Genomic DNA, 24,275 nt, shown 5'->3' on the forward strand with positions numbered 1-24,275 from the left:
ATCCATGAAGGCGTAAGTCGCCACGAACTTCTCACTCCTCTTAGACTTGATCTTTACTGGTACGATGGCAAGAATACAATCACTGTCACCGGCCCCAGTGAATCCACAAGTCTCTGGTTCTAGCGACACCAGAGCACTTGAAACAACCTTCTCGTCGGTATTGTTTTCTTCACTCTTCTTAGAGACTTGTTCTTCTTTATGGATATGCAGCAGACTGGGATGTTTCCGAGTGCACTCTCTGCATGTCGTTCTTTGCTTACAGTTTCTACTCAGGTGCCCCTGAGAGAGACATCCAAAACATAGGCCATTGTACTTCAGGAATTCGATTCTGTCCTTATGTGGCTGTGCTTTGATGTCACTGCAGAAATCCAATGTATGATTCTTCTGGCAGAATAAACATGGCTTCTGAAAGGCATTAGCAGGCGTCACTGTGCTGCTCTTTTTGGGAGATGAGTTCTGAGACCTTTCTTCCCCAGCCTGAGTGACGATAGTTGCAAAGCTGCTTCCCCTGGAACCACCTTTCCTGAGAGTCTTTGATTCAACAGGCTTGGCTTTCACTCTTCCATCAGTAGTCGGGCTGACATCCTGGATGTTTCCAAACAATGGGTCCCTAGCAATTTTAGCCTGTTTGTCTATGAAATTCACTAAGTCTGCAAACCTGGCTCTACTTTTCTGTCTCTCCATTATCTCAAAGGCTGTTCTTCTCCATTGTTCCCTCATCCTGTAAGGAAGCTTAGAGATGATGGTTCGCATAGTCGTAGGATTGTCCATCTCTTCCATGAATTCAACATCCTCCATGGTGTTGCGACATCCTATGAGGAAAAGAACATATGCGTTCAATGCCTCTCCGTCCTCCGACCTGATCTGTGGCCACTTGGTAGCCTTTTCAATATATGCAGTGGCTATCTTCAGCTCGTTACCATAGTGCTCCTGCAGCAACTTCCTGGCTTCTATGTATCCCCGGTCCGGTCTCATGTGTTCACAGCTTCTGACCAGGTCTTGTGGTTTACCACTGGTGTACTGTCCCAGGTAGTACAACTTATCACTGCTGCTCTCTGTTTTGGAGTCAATGGCTTGTTCGAAGGATCTGATGAAGGGCTTATACTTGAGTGGGTCACCTTGGAACACTGGTATGTCTCTTTGAGGGAGTCGAAACAGATTCTGTTGTTTTACAAGCATCTCTGTAATTTCGTTCTGACGTTGCATCACTCGGTATAGGCTTCTCCCTGTGTCTTCAGGCCTCTGGTGGTCATCAGCAGGGTCTAGTCTAGACCGTCTGACGTCTGGGGTAGCATCACGTGCTCCTGTTAGTGGAGAGGCCACTCTTCCACGCTGTAATGCCAGGAGATGGCCTTCGGACTCTCTTGTAACTCTTGAAGGTGCCCTGGATCCAACTCTATGTGACAACATTGACTGGCAGTATTCGCTCACGCCGTCCCGTGAGCCTTCGTAATCTTCATACACACTCAACCTGGCATCTGAGACCGCAATAGCTGTTTTTATCTCCAGCTGTTCTTTCTTTGCCTGCACTTGGGCCTGTTGGGCCTGCAGTTGGGCCTGCAGTTGGGCCTCTTGGGCCTGCAGTTGGGCCTCTTCCCGTTCAAGAGCTTGCTTCTCCGCTAAAGATGCTGCGCGCGCCATCAACGCCGCCCGTTCAACCTCCTCTCTCATGCGTCGCGACGAGCATGTGGTAGAAGCGACTGACCTGCGTCCAGAAACAGAGCTACCTTCTTTTCGATTTTTGCTCAGTCTGGCTGAAGTCTCTGAAATGCTATCATCTGGCCCGACTTCATCGTCAACTTTATCTTTCTCTGCTGTATCAGCATCTTGACGAATCCTTAACATCCACTGTTCTGTGGCCTTGACATAGTCCTTAATGCTGGATGATTTAAGATCAAACCAGTTGTGCTGATCGGCTTTTCCCTCTTCTTCAGACAAAAGTGCTAATACATCTTCATTGAGTACATTAAATTCTTCATGCAGCTTGGAGAAATCGTAATGCATTATGTCTTCAGCTTTCTTAATATTAGCATTATCTTCCATGAGACAATCAATTATCTTCATTTTTCCAGTTATCTGAGCTAATTTAGCCTTCCTTGCACCTATGCTTCTATGTAACTTCTCTTCCATTGCCTTTGGGGTGAGCTTTATTTCCCTCTTTTGGCCAGCAATCCTTCTGGCTGGGGGAAGCTCCTGGCTCCGTAGGGCCTCGGCCATTTTACCCGCAGCTCTTATTTAGCTTCTCAATAGAATGAACAAAGCAAGTAACAGTCACTGTACCTTCGCTTTCTTATATTGTTGTCTGGCTCCGTGACCATTCATGTATACGTTCGCCGACAATTCCGTCCTTTCCTTCTTAGGGAGCTAGTTTTTGACTAATGTAGTGGCGCTTCTTAGTTTCCAAACAGGCAGCCACTGAGCTGTGGGGCTTTTAACAACGAGTAGACGCGTGTCGAAATAAAACGTTCCCAAACGTAGCTTTGTCTTTTAAACTGTTTACTATAACACTTTACGAACAGAATTACAAAGCAAACACGTATAAACGAACACGGTCAAAAACTGTATTGCTCCAGCCCTCACAACTTCTGCCTCCTTCAGCCACGTGGAGTTTAAACTGTAAAATGGCTACTGGCTATGTGACGATCTTAAGGACCGTACCATTGTGGCAAGAATGAAGGGGGTATCTCGGACTATACTACTGCAGCAAGAAAATAGGGGGTTTCTTAATACAATAAGTCAGTCAGGTAAATTAACTGTATTATGCTATTTAACCAATATTTTAAAGTATTTTCTTAAACTTTCATGGCTCTTACAGTATTAAAGGTATGGCATGTGACTGCAACCTATATGATAATTTTTTTTTAACAATGCATTGACACAAATGTTACGTTCAACTCTATTCCTACTTCACACAACTTTATTTGCCAAAAGCAAACAAAAAAAATCTTTCTCAAAACAAAATCTTACGAGTTAAAAACACGAATTTTCTCAAATCCTAGGATCAGTTTCAATTTGACTTACCTGTGAAAGTAGTGCCCACAGAACAAAAACAATAGGAGTTTGCTCCCCATGCTGTCCAGGCTGCCCGATTGGTAAAGTATTAGCGCGGGTACAAGAAATGATGGCAGCTCCATTACAAACCATCCAATCTTAGCTGGAACATATGTTACAGACTGCTCCTGAGTGTTATACCTCCCGTAAAGATGTGCAGACTTTCTGCCATACAGGACATTGGAAATTATAAGTGCAAGCAAGCTGGGTGTTAGTCCATACAAAACAAATGCATTACACTCTGACATAGCTGGTCTTGAAGTGTTCTTTAAAATGATAGTCGCGTGCAGGTCTGATCTCCCAAGAAATTAAGCTTCAATGTCACTTAGCTAGTTATTCAGCATTGTTTTTGAGTTCCACCCCCAGTGTCAATCCAATCACAGGCTGGGCTTCATGGTTACGTGCTCATCTTACAAATCTGCACGACAAAAGCCAGAATTCAAAATCCAGCTCAAAGTTTGCACAAACAAGTCAATCACTAGATCACCAGAATTTGATGAGCAACATTTGCACCACCAGGTCACATACCTTTGATCAAATCACTTGCCAGAAGGCTGTAAAATGCCTAATCGAACGATGAGGTGCTGTTCCTCTCGAGCTTCCTTCAAATTAGACTGGCGAGCAGTGGACAACTGCTGTGCGCCCCCAGGCCGGTGAAGCAGACACCCATTTTGAGCCGCAGCGATGCCGGCATTGACCCCCCAGGTAGGTCTCGGCAATCGGCAAGGGCCTGAGCGAGGGCCGGCAACGGTCTTCGGGACTGCGGTGGAGGTAAGCACCCTTTGTGGTGGCGGTCCGTTTAAAGACCGCTGGTTAGGCCGCACGAGGGCCTGGTTCCCCAAGCCCAGTGCCAGCTGCGTTCAGGGCAGCCCAGTTTCAGGGAGGAGTCCTAAAGCTGGCGTTTCAGCGGCTCCCTGCGAGTGCCATGGCCTTCTGCTCATAAGGCATGAAGGTTTTTAACGGTAGGGAGTCCCCCCGCTCTGGTTTCCCTGCCTGTGGCGGACATTATGTGCCATTTTGACACAGACACGATGGGTGGAGTGGCCTCCTTCTGTGCCGTAAATTTCTATGATTGCAACTGCAACATAAAAAAAACACCCAAAGCAAGCGTTTTGCTGCAGGCACACGTCGGTGAAGTGAAACAGCACAGATTAACCCTTTTGCGCACGGAATGTCTTTTGGAACTTGCACATTTTTGTTAACTGCCAAAAATGATTTTTTTTCTAGTATTGTGGTGAATAGAAAGCCAAACGTCAGGCGGTTGTACCATGTGTGAGGAGAGCTGAAGTAAAAGACGTGGGGTTATCAGCCTGTTAAAATGGAGGGAGGGGTTTTTACATAGAAGCATAGAAACATAGAAGATAGGAGCAGGAGTAGGCCATTCGGCCCCTTGAGCCTGCTCCGCCATTTAATGAGATCATGGCTGATCATCCAAATTCAGTACCCTGTCCCTGCTTTCTCCCCATATCCCTTGATCCCTTTAACCTTAAGAAATATATGTAACTCCTTCTTGAATATATTTAATGAATTGGCCTCAACTGCCTTCTGTGGTAGAGCACTCCACAGGTTCACCACTCTCTGGGTGAAGAAATTCCTCCTCATCTCTGTCCTAAATGGCTTACCCCTTATCCTTAGACTGTGACCCCTGGTTCTGGACTCCCCCGCCATCGGGAACATTCTTCCTGCATCTAGTCTGTCTAGTCCTGTTAGAATTTTATGGCCTAGAAATTCAGTATAGCCCCGCCAGCTGGCTAGCGCCCAAAAGTTAGCGCTGGGCGCGGAGCCAGTTGTGACCGTCAGATATTCAGTTTTTGCGCCCCAAGTCGGAACTGGGCGCTATTCCACGGTGTGCCCGCCCCCGCTTGGGGCGCTGAAACTGAATTTCAGCGCTCTAGGTGCCGCTGCGACACCCGATGCGGTGCGGCAGGCTGCGGTACTGCAGGCCTCCTCCTTCTCTTAAGGTGGAGGTGCCTGCAACGGGGAGACCGCCGCTGGATTGTGCCGGCAAATGAGCCCGGCACCACGGAGAAGTGCCGGGCTCACGGAAAGCAGCCGGCAATGCCACGGGGGGGGTGGTGGAGGAGGCCGGGGAAGGAGGTGCGGGCATGCGGCCGCCGAAAAAGCGGCCGGCCGCACCTCCACCTTTATGCGCCCCACTAAGGCTGCAGTAAGGCCCTGGTCTCCGGATGTTAGTAGCGGCTGCCACGGAGGAGGCGGCGGCAACTGAATATGGGCGTCGGGCCGGCATCGGGCGGAAACGGGGCACTGCGCACACCGATGACGTCATCGGTGCCGGCGCAGCGCTACCGGCTACCGCCGCCATTACCGCCGAGCTCAATATCAGCGCAACCTCCTCTATTGGCCCTCGTTGGGCGGTAACTGGCCGCAAAGCTGGCAGCGCCTTACTGAATTTCTAGGCCTATAAGTTTCAATGAGGCCCCCTCTCATTCTTCTAAACTCCAGTGATTATAAGCCCAATCGACCCAATCTCTCCTCATACATCATTCCTACCATCCCAGGTATCAGTCTGGTGAATCTTCGCTGAACTCCTTCCATGGCAAGAACATCCTTCCTCAGATAAGGCGACCAAAACTGCACACAATACTCAAGGTGTGGTCTCACATTTCTTACATTTAAATAATTGCTGTTAGGGGGAGCTGGGTAGCCAGAGTGCAAAATGCTGAGTTAGAGACCCCCTTAAGGAGAGTGCACTGTGAAGAGTCGATTAACCAAGTGTTGCATTAAGAGGAGTGTTGAATACTAGCGTTAGAGAAATCAGCTTGGAGATGTCAGAGTAGAAATTTGTGCGGGGCTGTTGCACACAACCGGCGCTATCACATCGGCAGCCTGTTATACGCTCCATCCTATTTTCAGTTCGATTTGAGTTAAATGGAGCTGAATATCTGGCGGGGGGTGGGGGGGAGTATACCAGGCGGCCAATGCAACACCGCCTGCTTTGCACCAACGCCCAAGGCAAATTTCTACCCTGTTGTCTGTGTGCCAGGAATTACGGGCTGAAAATTCGAGTACGCTGGAAACCTGCCGGTAACAGCGCCGGCCCAGGCTAACAGCCACCCGCCGAGAGAGCGCAGGCAGCGCCGGTATTTAAGCTCAGCAGGAGGACAAAGGTCGCGTCTGTCTCCCGCTTGCAGTGAAGGGGAACGGGGAAGAAAGGAGCGAGCCTGTATGCCATGTACGGAACAGTTGCCGTACTTGCTACGAAAATATTACCTGCCACCCGATGTCAGTTGTTTTATTTTAATAGTTCATCTGCGTTCTCTGTAACACTAATCTTTCCCCAATGGTTACTCTTGAAAGCGTTTAAATGCGTAGTCATCGCGCCGGCTTTTAGTGGATCTTGCATACTCCACACTCGCAGCGGGCGAAAGTGTGGCGGGCACCATTTTTCCCCCTGAATCAGGCGGTAATGGTCAGCGGTAAGACCTCAAATATTTAGCCCTACGGTTCTTAATTTTACAGATTTTATTAGAGGGAGTGGTACTTACAGAAAGCACACACGACGATGCGAAAGGCTGCTGGAGACCACACATTACGCTGAGTTTGGTCGCAGGGTGATTTAGCCCTCCTGGGTCTTCCCTAACTACCTTACAATAGAATAATAGAACAATACTGCACAGAAAGAGACCATTCGGCCCATCGTGCCTGTGCCAGTGACTCAGCCGTGGCTAACAAGGGAAATTAGGGATAGCATAAGATCCAAGGAGAGGACATATAATTTGGCCAGAAAAAGCAGCAAACCTGAGGATTGGGAGCAGTTTAGGATTCAGCAAAGGAGACAAAGGGATTAATTAAGAGGGGGAAAATAGATTATGAGAGTAAGCTTGCAGGGAACATAAAAACTGACTGTAAAAGCTTCTATAGCTATGTGAAGAGAAAAAGATTGATGAAGTCAAGCGCAGGTCCCTTGCAGTCAGAATCAGAGGAATTTATAATGGGGAACAAAGAAATGGCAGACCAGTTAAATACCTACTTTGGTTCTGTCTTCACAAAGGAGGACACAAATAACCTCCCAGAGATGTCGGGGAACATAGGGTCTAATGAGAGGGAGGAACTGAATGAAATCAGTATTTGTAGGGAAATGGTGTTAGGGAAATTGACGGGATTGAAGGCCAATAAATCCCCAGGGCCTGATAATCTACATCCTAGGGTACTTAAGGAAGTGGCCCTAGAAATAGTCGATGCATTGCTGGACATCTTCCAAAATTCTATAGACTCTGGAACAGTTCCCATGTATTGGAGGATAGCTAATGTAACCCCACTATTTAAAAAAGATGGCAGAGAGAAAATGGGGAATTATAGACCAGTAAGTCTGACATCGGTAGTGGGGAAAATGCTAGAGTCCATTATAAAAGATGTAATAGCAGAGCACTTGGAAAACAGTGACAGGATCGGACAAAGTCAACATGGATTTACAAAAGCTAAATCATGCTTGACTAATCTACTGGAATTTTTTGAGGATGTAACTGGTAGAATAGATAAGTGAGAACCAGTGGATGTGGTGTATTTGGACTATCAGAAGGCTTTCGATAAGGTCCCGCATAAGAGATTAGCATGCAAATTTAAAGCACACGGGATTGGGGGTAAGGTACTGTCTTGGATAGAGAACTGGTTGGCAGACAGGAAGCAAAGAGTTGGAATAAACGGGTCTTTTTCCGAGTGGCAGGCAGTGACTAGTGGGGTACCGCAGGGATCGGTGCTAGGACCCCAGCTATTCACAATATCTATAAATCATCTAGATGAGGGAACTAGATGTAATATCTCCAAGTTTGCAGCTGACACAAAGCTGGGTGGGCATGTGTGCTGTGAGGAGGATGCAGAGAAACTCCAGTATGATTTGGACAGGTTAGGTGATTGGGCAGATGCATGGCAAATGCAGTATAATGTGGATAAATGCGAGGTTATCCACTTTGGTGGCAAAAACAGGAAGACAGATTATTATCTGAATGGCAATAGATTGGGAGAAGGGAAAGTACGATGAGACCTGGGTGTCCTTGTGCACCAGTCGCTGAAGGTAAGCATGCAGGTGCAGCAGGCGGTTAAGAAGGCAAATGGTATGTTGGCCTTCATAGCGAGAGGATTCATGTACAGGAGGAAGGATGTCTTGCTGCAGTTGTACAGGGCCTTGGTGAGACCACACCTTGAGTATTGTGTGCAGTTTTGGTCACCTTATCTGAGGAAGGATGTTCTTGCCATGGAGAGAGTGCAGCGAAGATTCACCAGACTGATACCTGGGATGGCAGGAATGATGTATGAGGAGAGATTGGGTTGATTGGGCTTACATTCGCTAGAGTTTTGAAGAATGAGAGGGGATCTCATTGAAACTTATAAAATTCTAACAGGACTAGACAGACTAGATGCAGGAAGGGTGTTCCCGATGGCGGGGGAGTCCAGAACCAGGGGTCACAGTCTAAGGATCAGGGGTAAGCCATTTAGGACAGAGATGAGGAGGAATTTCTTCACCCAGAGAGTGGTGAACCTGTGGAATTCTCTGCCACACAGGGCAGTTGAGGCCAATTCATTAAATGTATTCAAGGAGTTAGATATATTTCTTAAGGCTAAGGGGATCAAGGGGTATGGGGAGAAGGCAGGGACAGGGTACTGAATTTGGATGATCAACCATGATCTCATTAAATGGCAGAGCAGGCTTGAGGGGCCGAATGGCCTACTCCTGCTCCTATCTTCTATGTTTCTATGGGCCGGCTCATTGAAAGAGTGATCCAATTAGTCCTGCTCCCCTGCCCTTTCTCCATAGCACTACAATTTTTCTCCATTCAAGTATTTATCTAATTCCCTTTAGAAAGTTACTATTGAATCTGCTTCCACCGCCCTTTCAGGCAGTGAATTCCAGATCATAACAATTTGCAACATATAAAATGTTCTCCTCATCTCGCCTCTGGTTCCTTTTCCAATTACCTTAAATCTGTGTCCTCCGGTTACCGACCCATCCGCCACTGGAAACAGTTTCTCTTTATTTATTCTATCAAAACCTTTCATAATTTTGAACACCTCTATTAAATCTCCCCTTAATCTTCTCTGCTCTAAGGAGAACAACTCCAGCTTCTCAAGTCTCGGCCCGTAGCTGAAGTCCCTCATCCCTGGCACCACACTAGTAAATCTCCTCTGCACCCTCGCTAAGGCCTTGACATCCTTCCTAAAGTGTGGGGCCTAACCAGTGATTTATAAAGGTCTCTCTTTTTAATCTCAGCTCATCATGTTTGCCATGACCATCACTCTTGGTTTTATAGCTAACTTACATCAACTCAGCATCTAGAAGTGGGTCTCGTAAAAAGAGCTGTCCTTACAAGTATGGAAAAGCTAAGGATGTAGTCGCCAAACAGATAAGATGTATCTAATAGAAGATTAGAACTACCCAAGTCTATCTTGTATGATGTTAGTACAGCTTTGGAGATTTGAAGTGATTTGTTGATAATCTACAGATATTGCCTGTTTCAACAGATTCTCCAAACTGCCTTTTAATTAAAAATGCAGTCCTGGATATAAAATGAATTCTTTAATGAAACCTTTCCTGCTGGTGTTCCCAACAAAGATGAAGAGAGTGCCAGTTCCCAGGGTGGACAAGAAAGAAAATGAAAAGTGTCCAGTGTGTTCCCTTGCCTGCCCTGGTGAGGTTGTTGAATTTCTTGTAGCACGGGTCTGCAATCCTGAGGGTGAGAGAGTTGGCACTCAGTTCCAGGACCACCTCCCTTCAGGTGACATTCCTGGTAGGACACCCAGGAGTCTGTGCCTCCTTAATTCACCATCCTGGCGGCGGGCTTGGAGATCAGGGAAGTTCTGTGTTCTTCTTCTGTGCCTGGGTGCCATGACAGTCCGCCATGCTCTGAAAGCCTTTTCCTTTGAATGCAGGGTCAAGGATATCTGGTTCAACTGATGGAGGAAATGTTTTCCTCCTCTACTGAAGGACCTCCTCGTCTTCCTCTGCCTGCTCTTCCCATTCCTGCTCTCCTGTGCACATGAGTCCCTCTCAGAGCTCCCCTCATACTCACTATCTATATCACCCTAAATGGCAGTGTTGCTGCATGCCAAGTCTCGGAATTTGATGAGGAGCCGGATGAGGTGCATCGTGCAGCTTCAGTTAGCGGGTTGCAGTTTCCGATTGCTCTGTCTTTCTTGTGAAGGCATGTCTTGCTGCAGTTGTACAGGGGCTTGGTGAGACCACATCTTGAGTATTGTATGCAGTTTTGGTCGCCTTATCTGAGGAAGGATGTTCTTGCCCTGGAGGGAGTGCAGCGAAGATTCACCAGGCTGATACCTGGGATGGCAGGAATGACGTATGAGGAGAGATTGGGTTGATTGGGCTTGTACTCGCTAGAGTTTAGAAGAATGAAAGGGGATCTCATTGAAACTTATAAAATTCTAACAGGACTAGACAGATTAGATGCAGGAAGGATGTTCCCGATGGTCGGGGAGTCCAGAACCAGGGGTCACAGTCTAAGGATAAGGGGTAAGCCATTTAGGACAGAGATGAGGAGGAATTTCTTCACCCAGAGAGTGGTGAACCTGTGGAATTCTCTACCACAGAAGGCAGTAGAGGCCAATTCATTAAATATATTCAAGAAGGAGTTGGATATATTTCTTAAGGCTAAAGGGATCAAGGGATATGGGGAGAAAGCAGGGACAGGGTACTGAATTTGGATGATCAGCCATGATCGCATTGAATGGCGGAGCAGGCTCGAGGGGCCGAATGGCCTACTCCTGCTCCTATCTTCTGTGTTTCTATGTTTCTATGTGCACTAATGGGCTTCTTCATCACTATCATCTTTAAGATAATTGGCAAAAAAAACAGGGGGGAATTAGGAGAATTTCTTTCAAGAAGTGAGTTGTTATGATCTGGAATGCATTGCTTGAAAATGTGGAAGCAGATTCAATAGTAACTCTTAAAAGGGAATTGGATAAATACTTGAAAAGGAGAAATTTGCAGGGCTATGGGGAAAGAGCAGGGGGAGTGGGACTAATTGGATCGCTCTTTCAAAGAGCCGGCACAGGCACGATGGGCCGAATGGCCTCCTTCTGTGCTGCATGGTTCTATGATTTTATGATCTGCATGGGAAGGTTTTGAAAGTTGACATTTTTAGCAATGTTGATCATGAAAGGGAGAGAAAGAAAGAAAGAAAAATAAGAACAAACCCTCAGTGGGAACCTGTTAACTTGCTTCTGCATCTCCTGCCTGCTCTCTCAAGTTGCTTGGCTGGAGCCCTGTTGCCCTTTCCATCAAATGTCGTGCCCTCCTGAACTGCTACAAGCCGGCCCTCCTCAAACCATGAATCAGCAAAAGGAGTTTCTCAACAGGTCAAGAACAACAAAAGTAAGCAAATCATGTACAATGAGAGCACGAGGGGAGAGAAATTAGAGAGACGCGGGTTTGGGGCTAGGGCAGGAGAGAGCCTGGGTGGAGGTTTGGTTTAGGAGCAAGAGGAAGAGGAGGAAATCAGTAGAGGCAGTTGAGCGGCTGGTGTCAATCTTAGCGACAAAACAAAGGTCCATGAGCTCCTCACACATGGTTGGAGGTGACGGTGCAGAGGGTTTTAAGGAGATGGTTGGCAGTAATGAAAAAAAAAACCCCGGGGTTATCTTTGCTCTCCTGGACGATCCTGTGGTAGTGGATGATTTTGGCGGAGGAGAGCGAGGCCTGACCACGCTTGACGTGGTTCATCCAGATCTGATGATGGATGGCTAAACCAGTTGTGCAACAGATACCCTCAAGCTGAGGAAGCAAAGATAGAGACCATACCGAGGGAATGACCAGGATGAGAGAGAATAAAGGTTTTTCTCAGGACAAAGGCATCAAACATGGAGATGAGGGAGTGCTTGAGAAGGTTGACAGCTGCAGAAGTATTGTGGTGACTGGAAGGCCAAAAGTTAGGCAGTTGGGAGTTTGGAAATGCAGTTGCAAATGACTTGGCGGAGTGTTTTTCCAGGGACAGATGCAGAAGGAAGTGAGGTTGGAAGGGGGTGGGGGATGTAAGTGGTGATATTGGAGATGGCCTTGTCAGTGATGAGACCATGGGAGTAGAGAGGGCATGAGGTGTGGCAAGGTCAAGTGGGTGGCCGTGTATATGGGTAGGAGAATTTGTAGGATTCGCAAAATTGGACTTTATATTAATAAGGGTCAAATGGCAGAAGAAGCCGTGATTTTAAAGGCTGTTTTAAAAGAAGCCCAGAAAAAGGGGCATACAAAATGGCCGCCATACCATGTGACCAGCTTATTGGTACACTTTAAAATGGTTCCTGCGCAACCTCAGACAGATTTGTGGATTCAACCCACAGTAAGTTCTGGAAGCCGTTTCGGAGAGAACGAAACCAGACCCACACGTATGCATATGGATTAGATGCAGATCTAGTCAAGATCAGCCTGGAGACAGAGGCCATCAAAATGTTGCCCCAGACAAAAGGGGACAATTTCATATTCATGAGAACAGCACCCAGGACTAGATAACGAGAACAGCAGGCCATTAAAAACAATGGAGGTAATTCCAAACCAGAGATGGGCCTGTTACCAGCCGTTTAAGACATTTTAAAATATAATGGCTACCCCACTGTGCTCGCACCCCACCAGAAATAAAACAAAGACTAACCTGATTTTGGGCGGGAAGTGAAGCCTCTGGAAGAAAGGTATATCTGGAGAGACTTTTCGGCAGTTGGAGCAAGCTTGGAGAGGTACACACAGCAGCAAGCTCTCGGGACAGTCAGACACGCCGGGTTGGGGAGCTGGAAACACGCAGCTTGAATCCGGACACCCAGAAGAAGGAGCAGTCAATCGCAGGAGGAAGAAGAAAGCCAACATCGAGAAGGCCGTCTCGAAACCAGCGTTCTGCCCCGGGGAAGCACATCGGGAGATCATCGACCATCCCCGGGCCGTTGCCGGAACGAGAGGCCATCGACCCAACTTGGGAGAAGAAACAAAAAAATAAACCAAAGTAAAAGTGCCCACGGATTTCATATTGCCAGTATAAAAAGGGCCTCGTATCGATCAATATACACACCACACGGTGCATTGATCTATTGAACCATCAGGGCAACTCGCTTTTTAAAAAATCAGCCAGCTGTGACCTCCTCATCTCATACCTGGCCTCTGGCAGCTGAGGGTAGTTTAACATTCCCCATTTAAAGATTGCCACCATAACAAAGAGCTAGACTTGCTTACAAAACTTCATGGAATGCACGTAATAATCAGCAACAAACAAGATATATGCACAGTGTTACATGTCTTGTACTACGTGATCTTGATATCTTAATTTAGATTGCGCATGGTATATTGTTTGGGAGGTAGGAGACACAGAGTAGTACAGTACTCTGATTGGTATATTGTGACAAGTGGTGTCCCTCAGGGATCTGTACTGGGGCCTCTATATATGACATGGATATGACTTGGATGAAGGAATAGAGAGTTGTATATCCTAGTTTTCAGTTGACACTAAGTTGGAAGGAACAGTCAGTTGTGTAGATGGGAGCAGGAAGTTACAAAGGGACAGAGACAGATTAGTGAGTGGGCAAAACTGCTGCAGATGGAGTTCAATGTGGGGAAGTGTGAAGTAATCCACTAATGAGAGACTAGAAACTGTGGAGAAATAAAGGGATTTGGTTGTCCAGGTACACCAATCACGGGTACAAAAAGTAATCAAGTAAACTGAGTGTGATGAAATATATTCCATTCATCACTGCCTGTTTTCTGTGTCTTGTAACTGCCTGCTTTCTGTGTCTTTTCCCTTCCCCCAGTCCTCATGTATTATGTATTGGAATGTGCTGGAATTGGTTGTGTGCAGGGCTCCGCCCATACCTGGCTCCTTTGTAATCTAATTCAGTCGGGCATCAGCCTCCTGAAGGAAGACATCTCTCTAGTTTACGTGTTATGTTCTAAGTTAATAAAAGCCTTACTTTTGTTCTGCTAACTTCGAGTCTCGGAATAATTGAGGCACATCAATTTTATTAACTTAAATTTTCAACACTATGGATCAACTCCTGAAACCCGAACGTTTGGATTTGGATCAACATGCTCCGGACGCATCAGCACGCTTCGGACACTGGTTTGACTGTATGGAATTCTTCCTGGACAATTCCGCAGCCGTCAAAGACGCTACGGACACTGCGAAGATGAGACTCGGAATGCTACGGAATTGGGTAAGCCACCGGGTTTACCCCCTCATCCAAGACGCCGATACGTACCTGGCCGCCTGCAACATCTTAAAGGCGCATTACCAGCAGCCTACGAATGAGGTGTATGCTAGGCATCTACTCGCTACTCGCGCACAGCGACCTGGGGAATCGGTGGAGGAGTTCCTAAGCATCCTGAAAAAGCTTGGCAAGGACGGTAAGTGCCGAGATGTAAAAGCCGCAGTGTACACCGACGAGCTTGTTCGCGATGCCTTTATCACAGGCCTCAGCTCCACTCACATCCGGCAAAGACTGCTGGAAAAAACGGAGTTGGACCTGAAACAGGCTGCGGACACCGCGCGGTCCCTGGAGATGGCCCAGAGAAACTCGGACGCCTACTCTTCAGCCCGCGCCGCCCACGCCGCCACGTGTGCGCCGAGGGCGCCGCCATCTTGGAAGGCATCTTCCCCGCCCGGCAGCCCGACACCGGCGGGGCCCAGCTCTCCCCCCAGAAGCCCTACGACAGCCGCGACGCGTCAAGGACCCAACTGCTACTTCTGCGGGCAGCCAAAGCACACCAGAAACCTGTGCCCGGCGAAAGGCACCACCTGCTTTAAGTGCGGTAAGAAGGGGCACTTCGGGAAGGTGTGCAGAGGGAACCCCGCCGGAAAACCAACCGCCGGAAAACCCGCCACCGCCGCGTGTGCGCCGTGGGAGCGGCCATCTTGGACGCCATCTTGCCCGACCTCGTGGGGTCCGCCATCTTATGAGCAGACAGCGTGGACGCCATCTTGTCTCGATCAGGGCCCTACAGTGGCATCGGTCACAGTGGACCAGACCAGGCCGCATCCGCTATCCAAATCAATGGTGGACATCGAGGTAAACGGGTGCCGGGTTAAATGCTTAATTGACAGTGGAAGCACGGAGAGTTTTATCCACCCTGAACTGGCACAACAACTCTCCCTAAAGGTGGTCCCTGCTCAGGGTACCATCTCTATGGCCGATAAAACCCAGACATCGACCATTCTGGGTTACTGCACGGTACAATTGTGCGTTAACGGAACTGTGTATGATAATTTTAAAGTATTAATCATGAAGAATCTATGTGCGAGCGTGATCTTGGGTTTGGATTTCCAGTGCAACCACCAAAGCATCACGCTCAAGTACGGTGGGTTCCAGCCGCCCCTCACAGTGTGCGGTCTGGCTACCCCGAAGGTAAAGCCGCCTTCGCTATTCGCGAACCTTACCCCTAACTGCCGGCCAATAGCGACCAAAAGCAGGAGGTACAGCTGGGAGGACAGGCGGTTTATCGCGACCGAGGTAGACAGGCTCCTGAAAGAGCGCATTATTGAACGCAGCAACAGCCCGTGGCGCGCCCAAGTGGTAGTGGTAAGGGGTAGCGAGAAGAAACGGATGGTGATCGACTATAGTCAAACGATCAACAGGTACACCCTACTAGACGCCTACCCGCTACCCCGCATATCAGAAATGGCGAACCAAATCGCCCAATACCGGGTGTTCTCCACCATCGACCTCAAGTCAGCGTACCACCAGCTCCCTATCAGACCAGAGGACCGCCCGTACACCGCCTTCGAGGCGAACGGACGCCTCTACCAATTCCTCAGAGTCCCCTTTGGGGTGACGAACGGGGTCTCGGTCTTTCAGAGGGAGATGGATCGCATGGTCGATGACCACCACTTGCAGGCAACCTTCCCCTACCTCGACAACGTCACCATCTGCGGTCACAACCAGCAGGATCACGACTCGAACCTCGAGAGGTTCCTGAAAACCGCACAAAAACTCAACCTCACCTATAACGAGGACAAGTGCGTTTTCAACACCACGCGCCTCTGCATACTGGGCAGCGTGGTGGAGAATGGGGAAATCGGACCAGACCCCGACCGATTGCGCCCCCTACGGGAGCTGTCCCTGCCCAACACTCCCAAAGCCCTGAAAAGGTGCCTGGGGTTATTTTCTTACTATTCCCAATGGGTCCCCAACTACTCCGACAAAGCCCGCCCCCTCTTGAAAGCATCCTCTTTTCCGCTCTCTGCTGAGGCCCACGCCGCCTTCAAAAGCATTAAGCAGGATATTGAGCGGGCCACGCTACAGGCAGTGGACGAGAACACTCCATTTCAAGTGGAAAGTGATGCGTCCAACTTTGCCTTGGCGGCCACCCTCAACCAGGCAGGGCGGCCCGTAGCTTTCTTCTCGAGGACCCTCCAAGGGCCCGAGATCAGACACTCCTCCGTGGAAAAGGAGGCCCAAGCCATCGTGGAGGCAGTGCGCCACTGGCGCCACTACCTAGCCGGCAAACGCTTCACCCTACTTACCGACCAGTGGTCGGTAGCGTTTATGTTCAACAATAAACAGAGGGGGAAGATTAAAAATGATAAGATTCTTAGGTGGCGGATCGAGCTCTCCACTTTCGAGTACGACATCATTTACCGGCCAGGGGCCCTCAACGAATCCCCTGACGCCCTCTCACGAGGGATGTGTGCCAGCGCCACCGAGGATCGGCTACAGACCCTCCACAACGACCTCTGCCACCCAGGGGTCACACGGCTGTTCCACTTCATAAAGTCCCGTAACTTACCCTACTCGATTGAGGAAGTTCGGGCTCTGGCCAGGAACTGCCGCACTTGCGCTGAGTGCAAGCCTCGGTTCTACCGCCCAGATAGAGCCCACTTAATCAAAGCTACACGGCCCTTCGAGCGGCTCAGCTTAGATTTCAAGGGCCCCCTCCCGTCCATCGACCGCAATGTTTACTTCCTGAACATTGTGGACGAATACTCCCGTTTCCCATTCGCCTTCCCCTGCCCAGACATGACCAGCGCCACGGTCATTAAATGCCTCAACAGCCTGTTCTGCCTGTTCGGTATGCCGAGCTATATCCACACGGATAGGGGGGCGTCCTTCATGAGTGAAGAGCTACGCCAGTACATGCTGTCCAAGGGGATCGCCACGAGCCGTACCACCAGCTACAACCCCCGGGGTAATGGCCAGGTGGAGCGAGAGAACGGGACAGTGTGGAAAGCAGTCACTCTAGCTCTAAGGACCAAGGGCCTCCCTATCTCCCGCTGGCAGGAAGTCCTCTCGGATGTGCTCCATTCGATACGGTCGCTATTGTGTACGGCCACTAATGCCACGCCTCATGAACGAATGTTTGTCTTTCCTCGGAAATCCACCTCAGGCGTATCCATGCCGTCATGGCTCTCCACCCCAGGTCCGGTACTCGTGCGAAGGCATGTGAGGGGCCACAAGACGGACCCTCTCGTGGAGCCAGTACACCTACTCCACGCCAACCCCCAATACGCATATGTCCGGCACGCCGATGGAAGGGAGGACACCGTGTCCATAAAAGACATCGCCCCAGCCGGCATCGACAACAACCACGGCAATAGCAGCGACGACGATCACAGCAACCCTTACCCACCCACTACTCTTTCATCACCCCCGGAAGAACATCGACCAACGGCAGCCCCACCAACTACCCCTTCAACAACCCCGGCGGCACCCCCGGCAGAGACCCAGGAGGCTACCGGGGACACCCAGCTGACACCCGCGGCACCACAACAGCCACGTCGGTCGCAGAGGACTATCAAACCCCCGAACAGACTAAATCTATAGAAGGGGTGAATGTGATGAAATATATTCCATTCATCACTGCCTGTTTTCTGTGTCTTGTAACTGCCTGCTTTCTGTGTCTTTTCCCTTCCCCCAGTCCTCATGTATTATGTATTGGAATGTGCTGGAATTGGTTGTGTGCAGGGCTCCGCCCATACCTGGCTCCTTTGTAATCTAATTCAGTCGGGCATCAGCCTCCTGAAGGAAGACATCTCTCTAGTTTACGTGTTATGTTCTAAGTTAATAAAAGCCTTACTTTTGTTCTGCTAACTTCGAGTCTCGGAATAATTGAGGCACATCACTGAGCTTGAGAGATTTTGTCAGGTAAGGGTATCAAGGGATAGGGCTCAAAGACGGATAAATAGAGTTGAGGTACAGATCAGCCATGATTTAATTGAGTGGCGGAGCAGGCTCGACCTATGTTCTTTAACCTTACAGAGTGAGGCTGCAAGTCGTACTGTGAGCTCACACACCCATTGAAATTGCCCAAACCCATTTCACCAAGGAGCCTTCAAGACTGATGAAGACTTTCATCTCGTCAGTCTAGTTTGGATTTTAGACCAGGAGTGTGAGAATGGTGCACTAACCCACAATATTTCAGTAAATTACAATTTCCCATAATCTCTGAGGTAGTGCTGTCTGGAGTATTTATTTATATATATAAATGAATCGTTCTGTCTGTCTGTCTATCTGTCTGTCTGTCCTCGGGTGTGCGTCTGTCCGGCTATGCGCTCGAAAGTTATAGAGCCTACCTACGCGCGCGTTACCTCCGAAGAAAGCTTACGCTTCCGGGACGGTCGTAAGCATATTTACTTTTCGGTCGGACGAAAATTGTTCGCGCCTTATGCAAAAAACCTTCAAAATTAAACTCATTATCTGCTACTTAGCATTGATTGACTGACGTCAAGGTTCGACCAATCCTGTGCCGTCACGATTGGCCAATCCTACAGTACAGTCCCCTGATGGTTGGCCAATCGGTGTGTGTGTGTGGGCGGGACTAATCGTTTTCATCTCAGGGATGTGGCAGCCATTGTTTCACTGCTTCCAGCTCAAACTACTCTGCTTATCCAGCTTTGAAAAAGTTAGTATCTCTTTTAAAAATAACATAAGATTTACCAAAAAAGTTTTATAAGTACTTTCACTTTCATCTTTCAAGGTATTAAAAGGTAGAAATATTGCCCGGCAGCAGATTGACAAAGACACAGAGACAGGGCCCAAAAGCCTGGGACTTGATTTTAAATGTTGCCCGGCAGCAGATTCACAGGGAGGCCCCAAAGCCTGGCACTCGATTTAAACCGCCCGGCCCAAAACAGCCCTGGCAAAGCCGGGCTCCCCCAGCTAGTTTAAGTATAAATCACTGGTTGCTCCACAGTAACTGCTTCTTATTCCTTCTGATAGGGAGACCAAGTGATGATGCCAGAAATGCGAGGGTATACCTATCAGGAAAGGATGAACAGGCTGGGTCTCTTTTCTCTTGAAAAGTGAAGGCTGAGGGGTGACCTAATAGAGGTCTTTAAAATTATGAAAGGTTTTGATAGAGTAGATACAGAGAGAGTGTTTCCACTTGTGGGGAAGAGCATAACTAGAGACCATCAATATAAGATAGTCACCAAGAAATCAAATAGGGAATTCAGAAGAAACTTCGTTACCCAAAGAGGGGTGAGAATGTGGAACTCGCTACCACAGGGAGTAGTTGAGGCGAATAGTATGGATGCATTTAAGTGGCGGTTAGATAAGCATATGAGGGAGATGGGAATAGAGGGTTATGCTGATCGATTTAGATGAGGAAAGACGGGAGGAGGTTCGAGTGGAGCATAAACGTCGGCATGGACTGGTTGGGCCAAATGGCCTGTTCTTGTGCTGTATATCCTATGTAATCCTACACAGTTAAATATTAAAAGTGGGATATAACTCACCCCACCCCTCCCGACTCACCTCTCCCCCCATTGTTCCCCTCCCATCCTGAAGGGACTAATGCATACTAGGGTACAGTTCCAAAGCTGTTGGCCATCCTCCAGTGCCTCACGTAATACTTTGTTTGTGAAGTAGTCAATACTTTGTGTGTGAAGTAGTCAGTACTTGTTAGCAAGATTTTAGACATTGGAAACATCACAAATGAGCACAGGAAGAAGCCATTCGGCCCAACTGGTCTTTGCCACCACTTATGCTCCACTCGAGTCTCCTCCCACCCTACTTCATCACACCCTATCAGCATATCCTTCTATTCCTTTCTCCCTCATGTACTTATCTAACTCCCGCTCGATGGCGATCAGAAGCAGGAACACTGAGCAGCTTTATTTGCCCCTTCCTGGACATTGTACTCACCCCACTGCTACCAGGCTAAGGTCCGCTAACATGTCCTGGGGCCAACATTTATCCCTAAACCAACATCACTAAAAAAACAGATTATCTGGTCATTATCTCATTGCTGTTTGTGGAAGCTTGCTGTGCACAAATTGGCTGTTGCATTTCCTACATTGCAACAGTGACTACACTTTAAAAGTATTTCATTGGTTGCAATGCGCTTGGGGGTGTTCCGAGGTTGTGAAAGGCGCTATATAAATGCAAGTTCTTTCTTTCTTTTCTAATTTAGCACAGACCAGGAATTGAACTTGGGCCTCTCGGATTGTCTTGCTCAGAATGACAGCATAGGGGCAATTCCAACATAACCCGCCCGTCGGGAAACGGACAGATTCGGGTCAAACGTCGGCTAGTATTTGGCAGGGTGTAAAAACCAGCATTTCATCCCACCCGGTGGATTTCTCACCCAGCGAGATAGTGAATTACCCCCATGTAGCGGGAGAGCATAGGATATAATTTCTTCATCATTTCTTCAGTTGCTTCCTGCAGCCCTTGGCTCCTGGCTGGGGTACTGTACTACAGGCGTCGGTGGTCCTCAGGTACCTCACCCAAGTAGTCATTATTGTTATGTGTAAGTTTTTGGAAAACTATTTGACTATGGTGCACCATAGATAAATCCAATCCTGTCCTCCGCTGACATTTACACAGTGGATCTTCCAGTGGAAGTCACTGCATTGCAATCAGGAGCAATTCTGGCTAACTTTATAAAACACTGGTTCAGCCTCAACTTGGGCGTACTGTGTCCAATTCTGGGCACCGCACTTTAGGAAGGATGTGAAGGCCTTAGAGAGGGTGCAGAAAAGATTTACAAGAATGATTCCAGGGATGAGGGATTTCAGTTACATGGATCGTCTAGAGAAGCTAGGGTTGTTCTCCTTCGAGCAGAGAAGGTTGAGAGGAGATTTGATAGAGGTGTTCAAAATCAAGAGGGGTCTGGACAGAGTAGATAGAGAGAAACTGTTCCCATTGGTGGAAGGGTCGAGAACCAGAGGACACAGATTTAAGGCAAAAGAACCAAAGGCGACACGAGGAAAATCTTTTTTACTCAGCGAGTGGTTAGGATCTGGAATGCACTGCCTGAAAGGGTGGTGGAGGCAAACTGAATCATGGCTTTCAAAGGGGAATTGGATAAGTACCTGAAGGAAAAAAATTTGCAGGGCTACGGGGAAAGGGCAGGGGGGAGTGGGACTAGTTGAAGTGCTCTTGCAGAGAGCCGGCACGGGCTCGACAGACCGAATGGCCTCCTTCTCTGCTGTAACTATTCTATGATTCTATGCTTCCTTCTCTTCCCAGGCCAGAGCCACTTATATCAACTGTAGTGTTCCAACCACTGCCTGGCAGAGAAGAGCTGAACCAGCATCGAGTGGACAACTGATCCAGTGTACCAGTTTGGCTCAGATGGTAGCACCCTTGCCTCTGGGTCAGCAGGTTGTGGGTTTGTATACCACACCAGGATTTGTGCACGTGATCCAGGTTAACATTCCAGGGCAGTACCGAGAGAATGCCTCATTGCCAGAGGCGCTATGAGATGTTAAACTGAAGTCCAGTCCCGTTGGATATCAACAACAGCAACAACTGGCGCCTTTAATGAGTTATAATAATCAGTTCTTTGGGGAATTAGCACCCAACCATTGAATGCTAATCTACAGTACATGTTTTGCTAAGAAAAAGTAGCAAGCTGTATCATTTGGACGCAAATAGGTTTCTGTAAATAAAAGAAATACTTTGTTTGAGATATACAGTGCAGTTAGCTTGTGCTCATGGCCGTGCCAGTCTCTCAGGAAAGGGAGCAGTTATTCGGTGTGGACTTCTTCACTCAGGTGATGCCTCGTGGCAAAGTCCTGTTGATCCAAAGAAGCCTCCATTGGTGCTACCGCTGCAGTCGATCTTTCAATGAAGACACCCTGTCGAACCTGTCCTCTGAGGCAGCAGCGTGTGAGGACATGGCCTGATTTGCATCACGGATGGCCTGGGAATGGAACCCCTTCCTCTTCACATAGGTCACCGGCTGCTCGGCTGGTGCCTTCCGTGCCTCGTGCGTGGCACTGTGGGGAATCCAGTTGTTCATTCATGGGCTGTGTGCATCACTGACAATGCCAGCATTTATTGCCCATCCTTAATTGCCCTCGAGAAGGTGGTGGTGAGCCACCTCTTGAACCGCTGCAGTCCGTCTTCTGTGTAGTGGTTTGGTACAACTGAGTGGCTTGCTAGGCCATTTCAGAGGGCAGTTAAGAGTCAACCACATTGCTGTGGGTCTGGAGTCACACATAGGCCAGACCGGGTAAGGGCAGTAGATTTCCTCCCCTAAAGGACATTAGTGAACGAGATGGGTTTTTACAACAATCCAATAGTTTCATGGTCACCATTACTGATACTAGCTTTTCGTTCCAGATTTATTAAATTAACTGAAATTAAATTCCCCAGCTGCCGTGGTGGGATTTGAGCTCATGTCCCCGGATCATTAGCCCAGGCCTTTGGATAACTAGTCCAGTAACATAACCACTATGCTACCGTACCCCTCCCGTAGCTATCCCCTAGAGGTCCATGGGTCTGTGCCTCTGATGCCCACGTGGAGAGATTCGGCTGATCTTTGAAAGAGGGAGTCAGTCACCAGACACACCCTGACGGCTCTCTGGCTATCGCTGCGCTGCTCCCCTGTGGTAGCCCGGAAGGATGCGGACCTGTAAAAAAAAAAGTTGAGGGCTGCTGTCACTTTAATCGCCGTGAACAGAGCAGTTGTGGCACTGGAGGGCGTCTGCCAATCTTCGCAGTGAAGGTGGCAGAGATGCCCAATGGCTATCCTTGGAGAGGCACAGCTGTCGGGTGCGCAGCTCCCTGACAAGGTCCTCCTAAGGACCGGTGTGGCCTGCACACGCGCTGGCGATAGTCATAGCTGGTGGGCTGCTGCCCTCAGCCATGCTGCCCGATTCTCCTGGACAGGACACACTCCCACTGCAATTCCTCATCCAGTAGGATGGCATAGGCTGTTAGGAAAAGTCATCTCTTGTCCGAAGTCAATCGGAGTGTGCTGTTGCAGGGTCGCAGCGTCTCGGAACCGCCCTTCCCTTACAATCAGTAGTCCTTGAACAATCCAGGTTCCAAACATATTTTTTTTTAAATGCACACATCGCAAAGACAGACCACACAGTACGTATTCCAGCTCTCCAAATCCCAGCCTCTTTCAGCCCCTGACTTCTCCGGAACCTCCCCTTTAATGCTCACCGGCCGAGTCTCCTCTCGCTCCAGGTGCTCCCACTCCAGGTGCAATTATCCTTAAAGGGGAGGTTCTTAAAGGGGCAATACCCTTACTTGGGCTACAATGCGTTTGGCGGTGGGGAAGTTGCGGGTCCCAATTTATGTTCTGGAAAGAGAGGGTAAGGTGCTACGGTAAAATATGAAGGAATGGGTAAAATAAAGTTCCTCGGAATCCTATAATCACTAAGTGAAGTTTGTGCTCACCAACCCCCCACTTACACTGGTCTGAATGGCCACGTTCGCGCCCGGGTCGCCCTGGAGATGGAGCACGCAGTGTCCGCCGGCACGCTCGAGGCCTTCCACGACCGGTGTAAAGGAAAGGAGGTTCTGAGACGCTGCGACCCTGCAACAGCACACAACCGATTGACTTTGGACAAGGGATGACCTTTCCCAATGGCCTATGCCATCCTACTGGATGAGGAATTGCAGTGGGAGTGTGTCCTGTCCAGGAGAATCGGGTAGCATGGCTGAGGACAGCAGCCCACCAGCTATGACTATCGCCAGCGCATGTACAGGCCACACCGGTCCTTAGGAGGACCTTGTCAGGGAGCTGCGCACCCGACAGCTGCGCCTCTCCAAGGATAGCCATTGGGCATCTCTGCCACCTTCACTGCGAAGATTGGCAGACGCCCTCCAGTGCCGCAATTGCTCTGTCCACGGCGATTAAAGTGACAACAGCCCTCAACTTTTTTACAGGTCCGCATCCTTCCGGGCTACCACAGGGGAGCAGCGCAGCGTTATCAATGATGGAAATACAATTTTAATTTAATTTGTTGATTTTCATTTAACGTATTTTTGTTAAGTTACAGTTTATTTGTTTATGGGTTGCTCAAAAGAGTACACTGGTCTGA

The 24,275-nt window shown here is 48.7% G+C and overlaps 1 protein-coding gene across 1 annotated transcript in view; it reads right to left on the reverse strand.

Annotated features, from left to right (window-relative positions):
* The window catches only part of LOC147120956 (3-oxo-5-alpha-steroid 4-dehydrogenase 2-like), a 54,291-nt gene extending 32,054 nt beyond the window's left edge, over positions 1-22,237 (reverse strand). The window contains exons 1-2 of the mRNA XM_085977319.1: positions 22,083-22,237; positions 3,022-3,216 (exon numbers count right to left, since the gene is read on the reverse strand). Coding sequence (XP_085833445.1) covers positions 3,022-3,216; positions 22,083-22,237 — 350 coding nt within the window. The remainder of the gene's footprint in view (positions 1-3,021; positions 3,217-22,082) is intronic.
* Between the last annotated feature and the right edge of the window lie 2,038 nt (positions 22,238-24,275).

This window comes from Somniosus microcephalus, chromosome 3 (genome assembly GCF_052327205.1).
Source record: "Somniosus microcephalus isolate GS21.2 chromosome 3, FLI_Smic_1.0, whole genome shotgun sequence".
Lineage (NCBI taxonomy): Eukaryota > Metazoa > Chordata > Chondrichthyes > Squaliformes > Somniosidae > Somniosus > Somniosus microcephalus.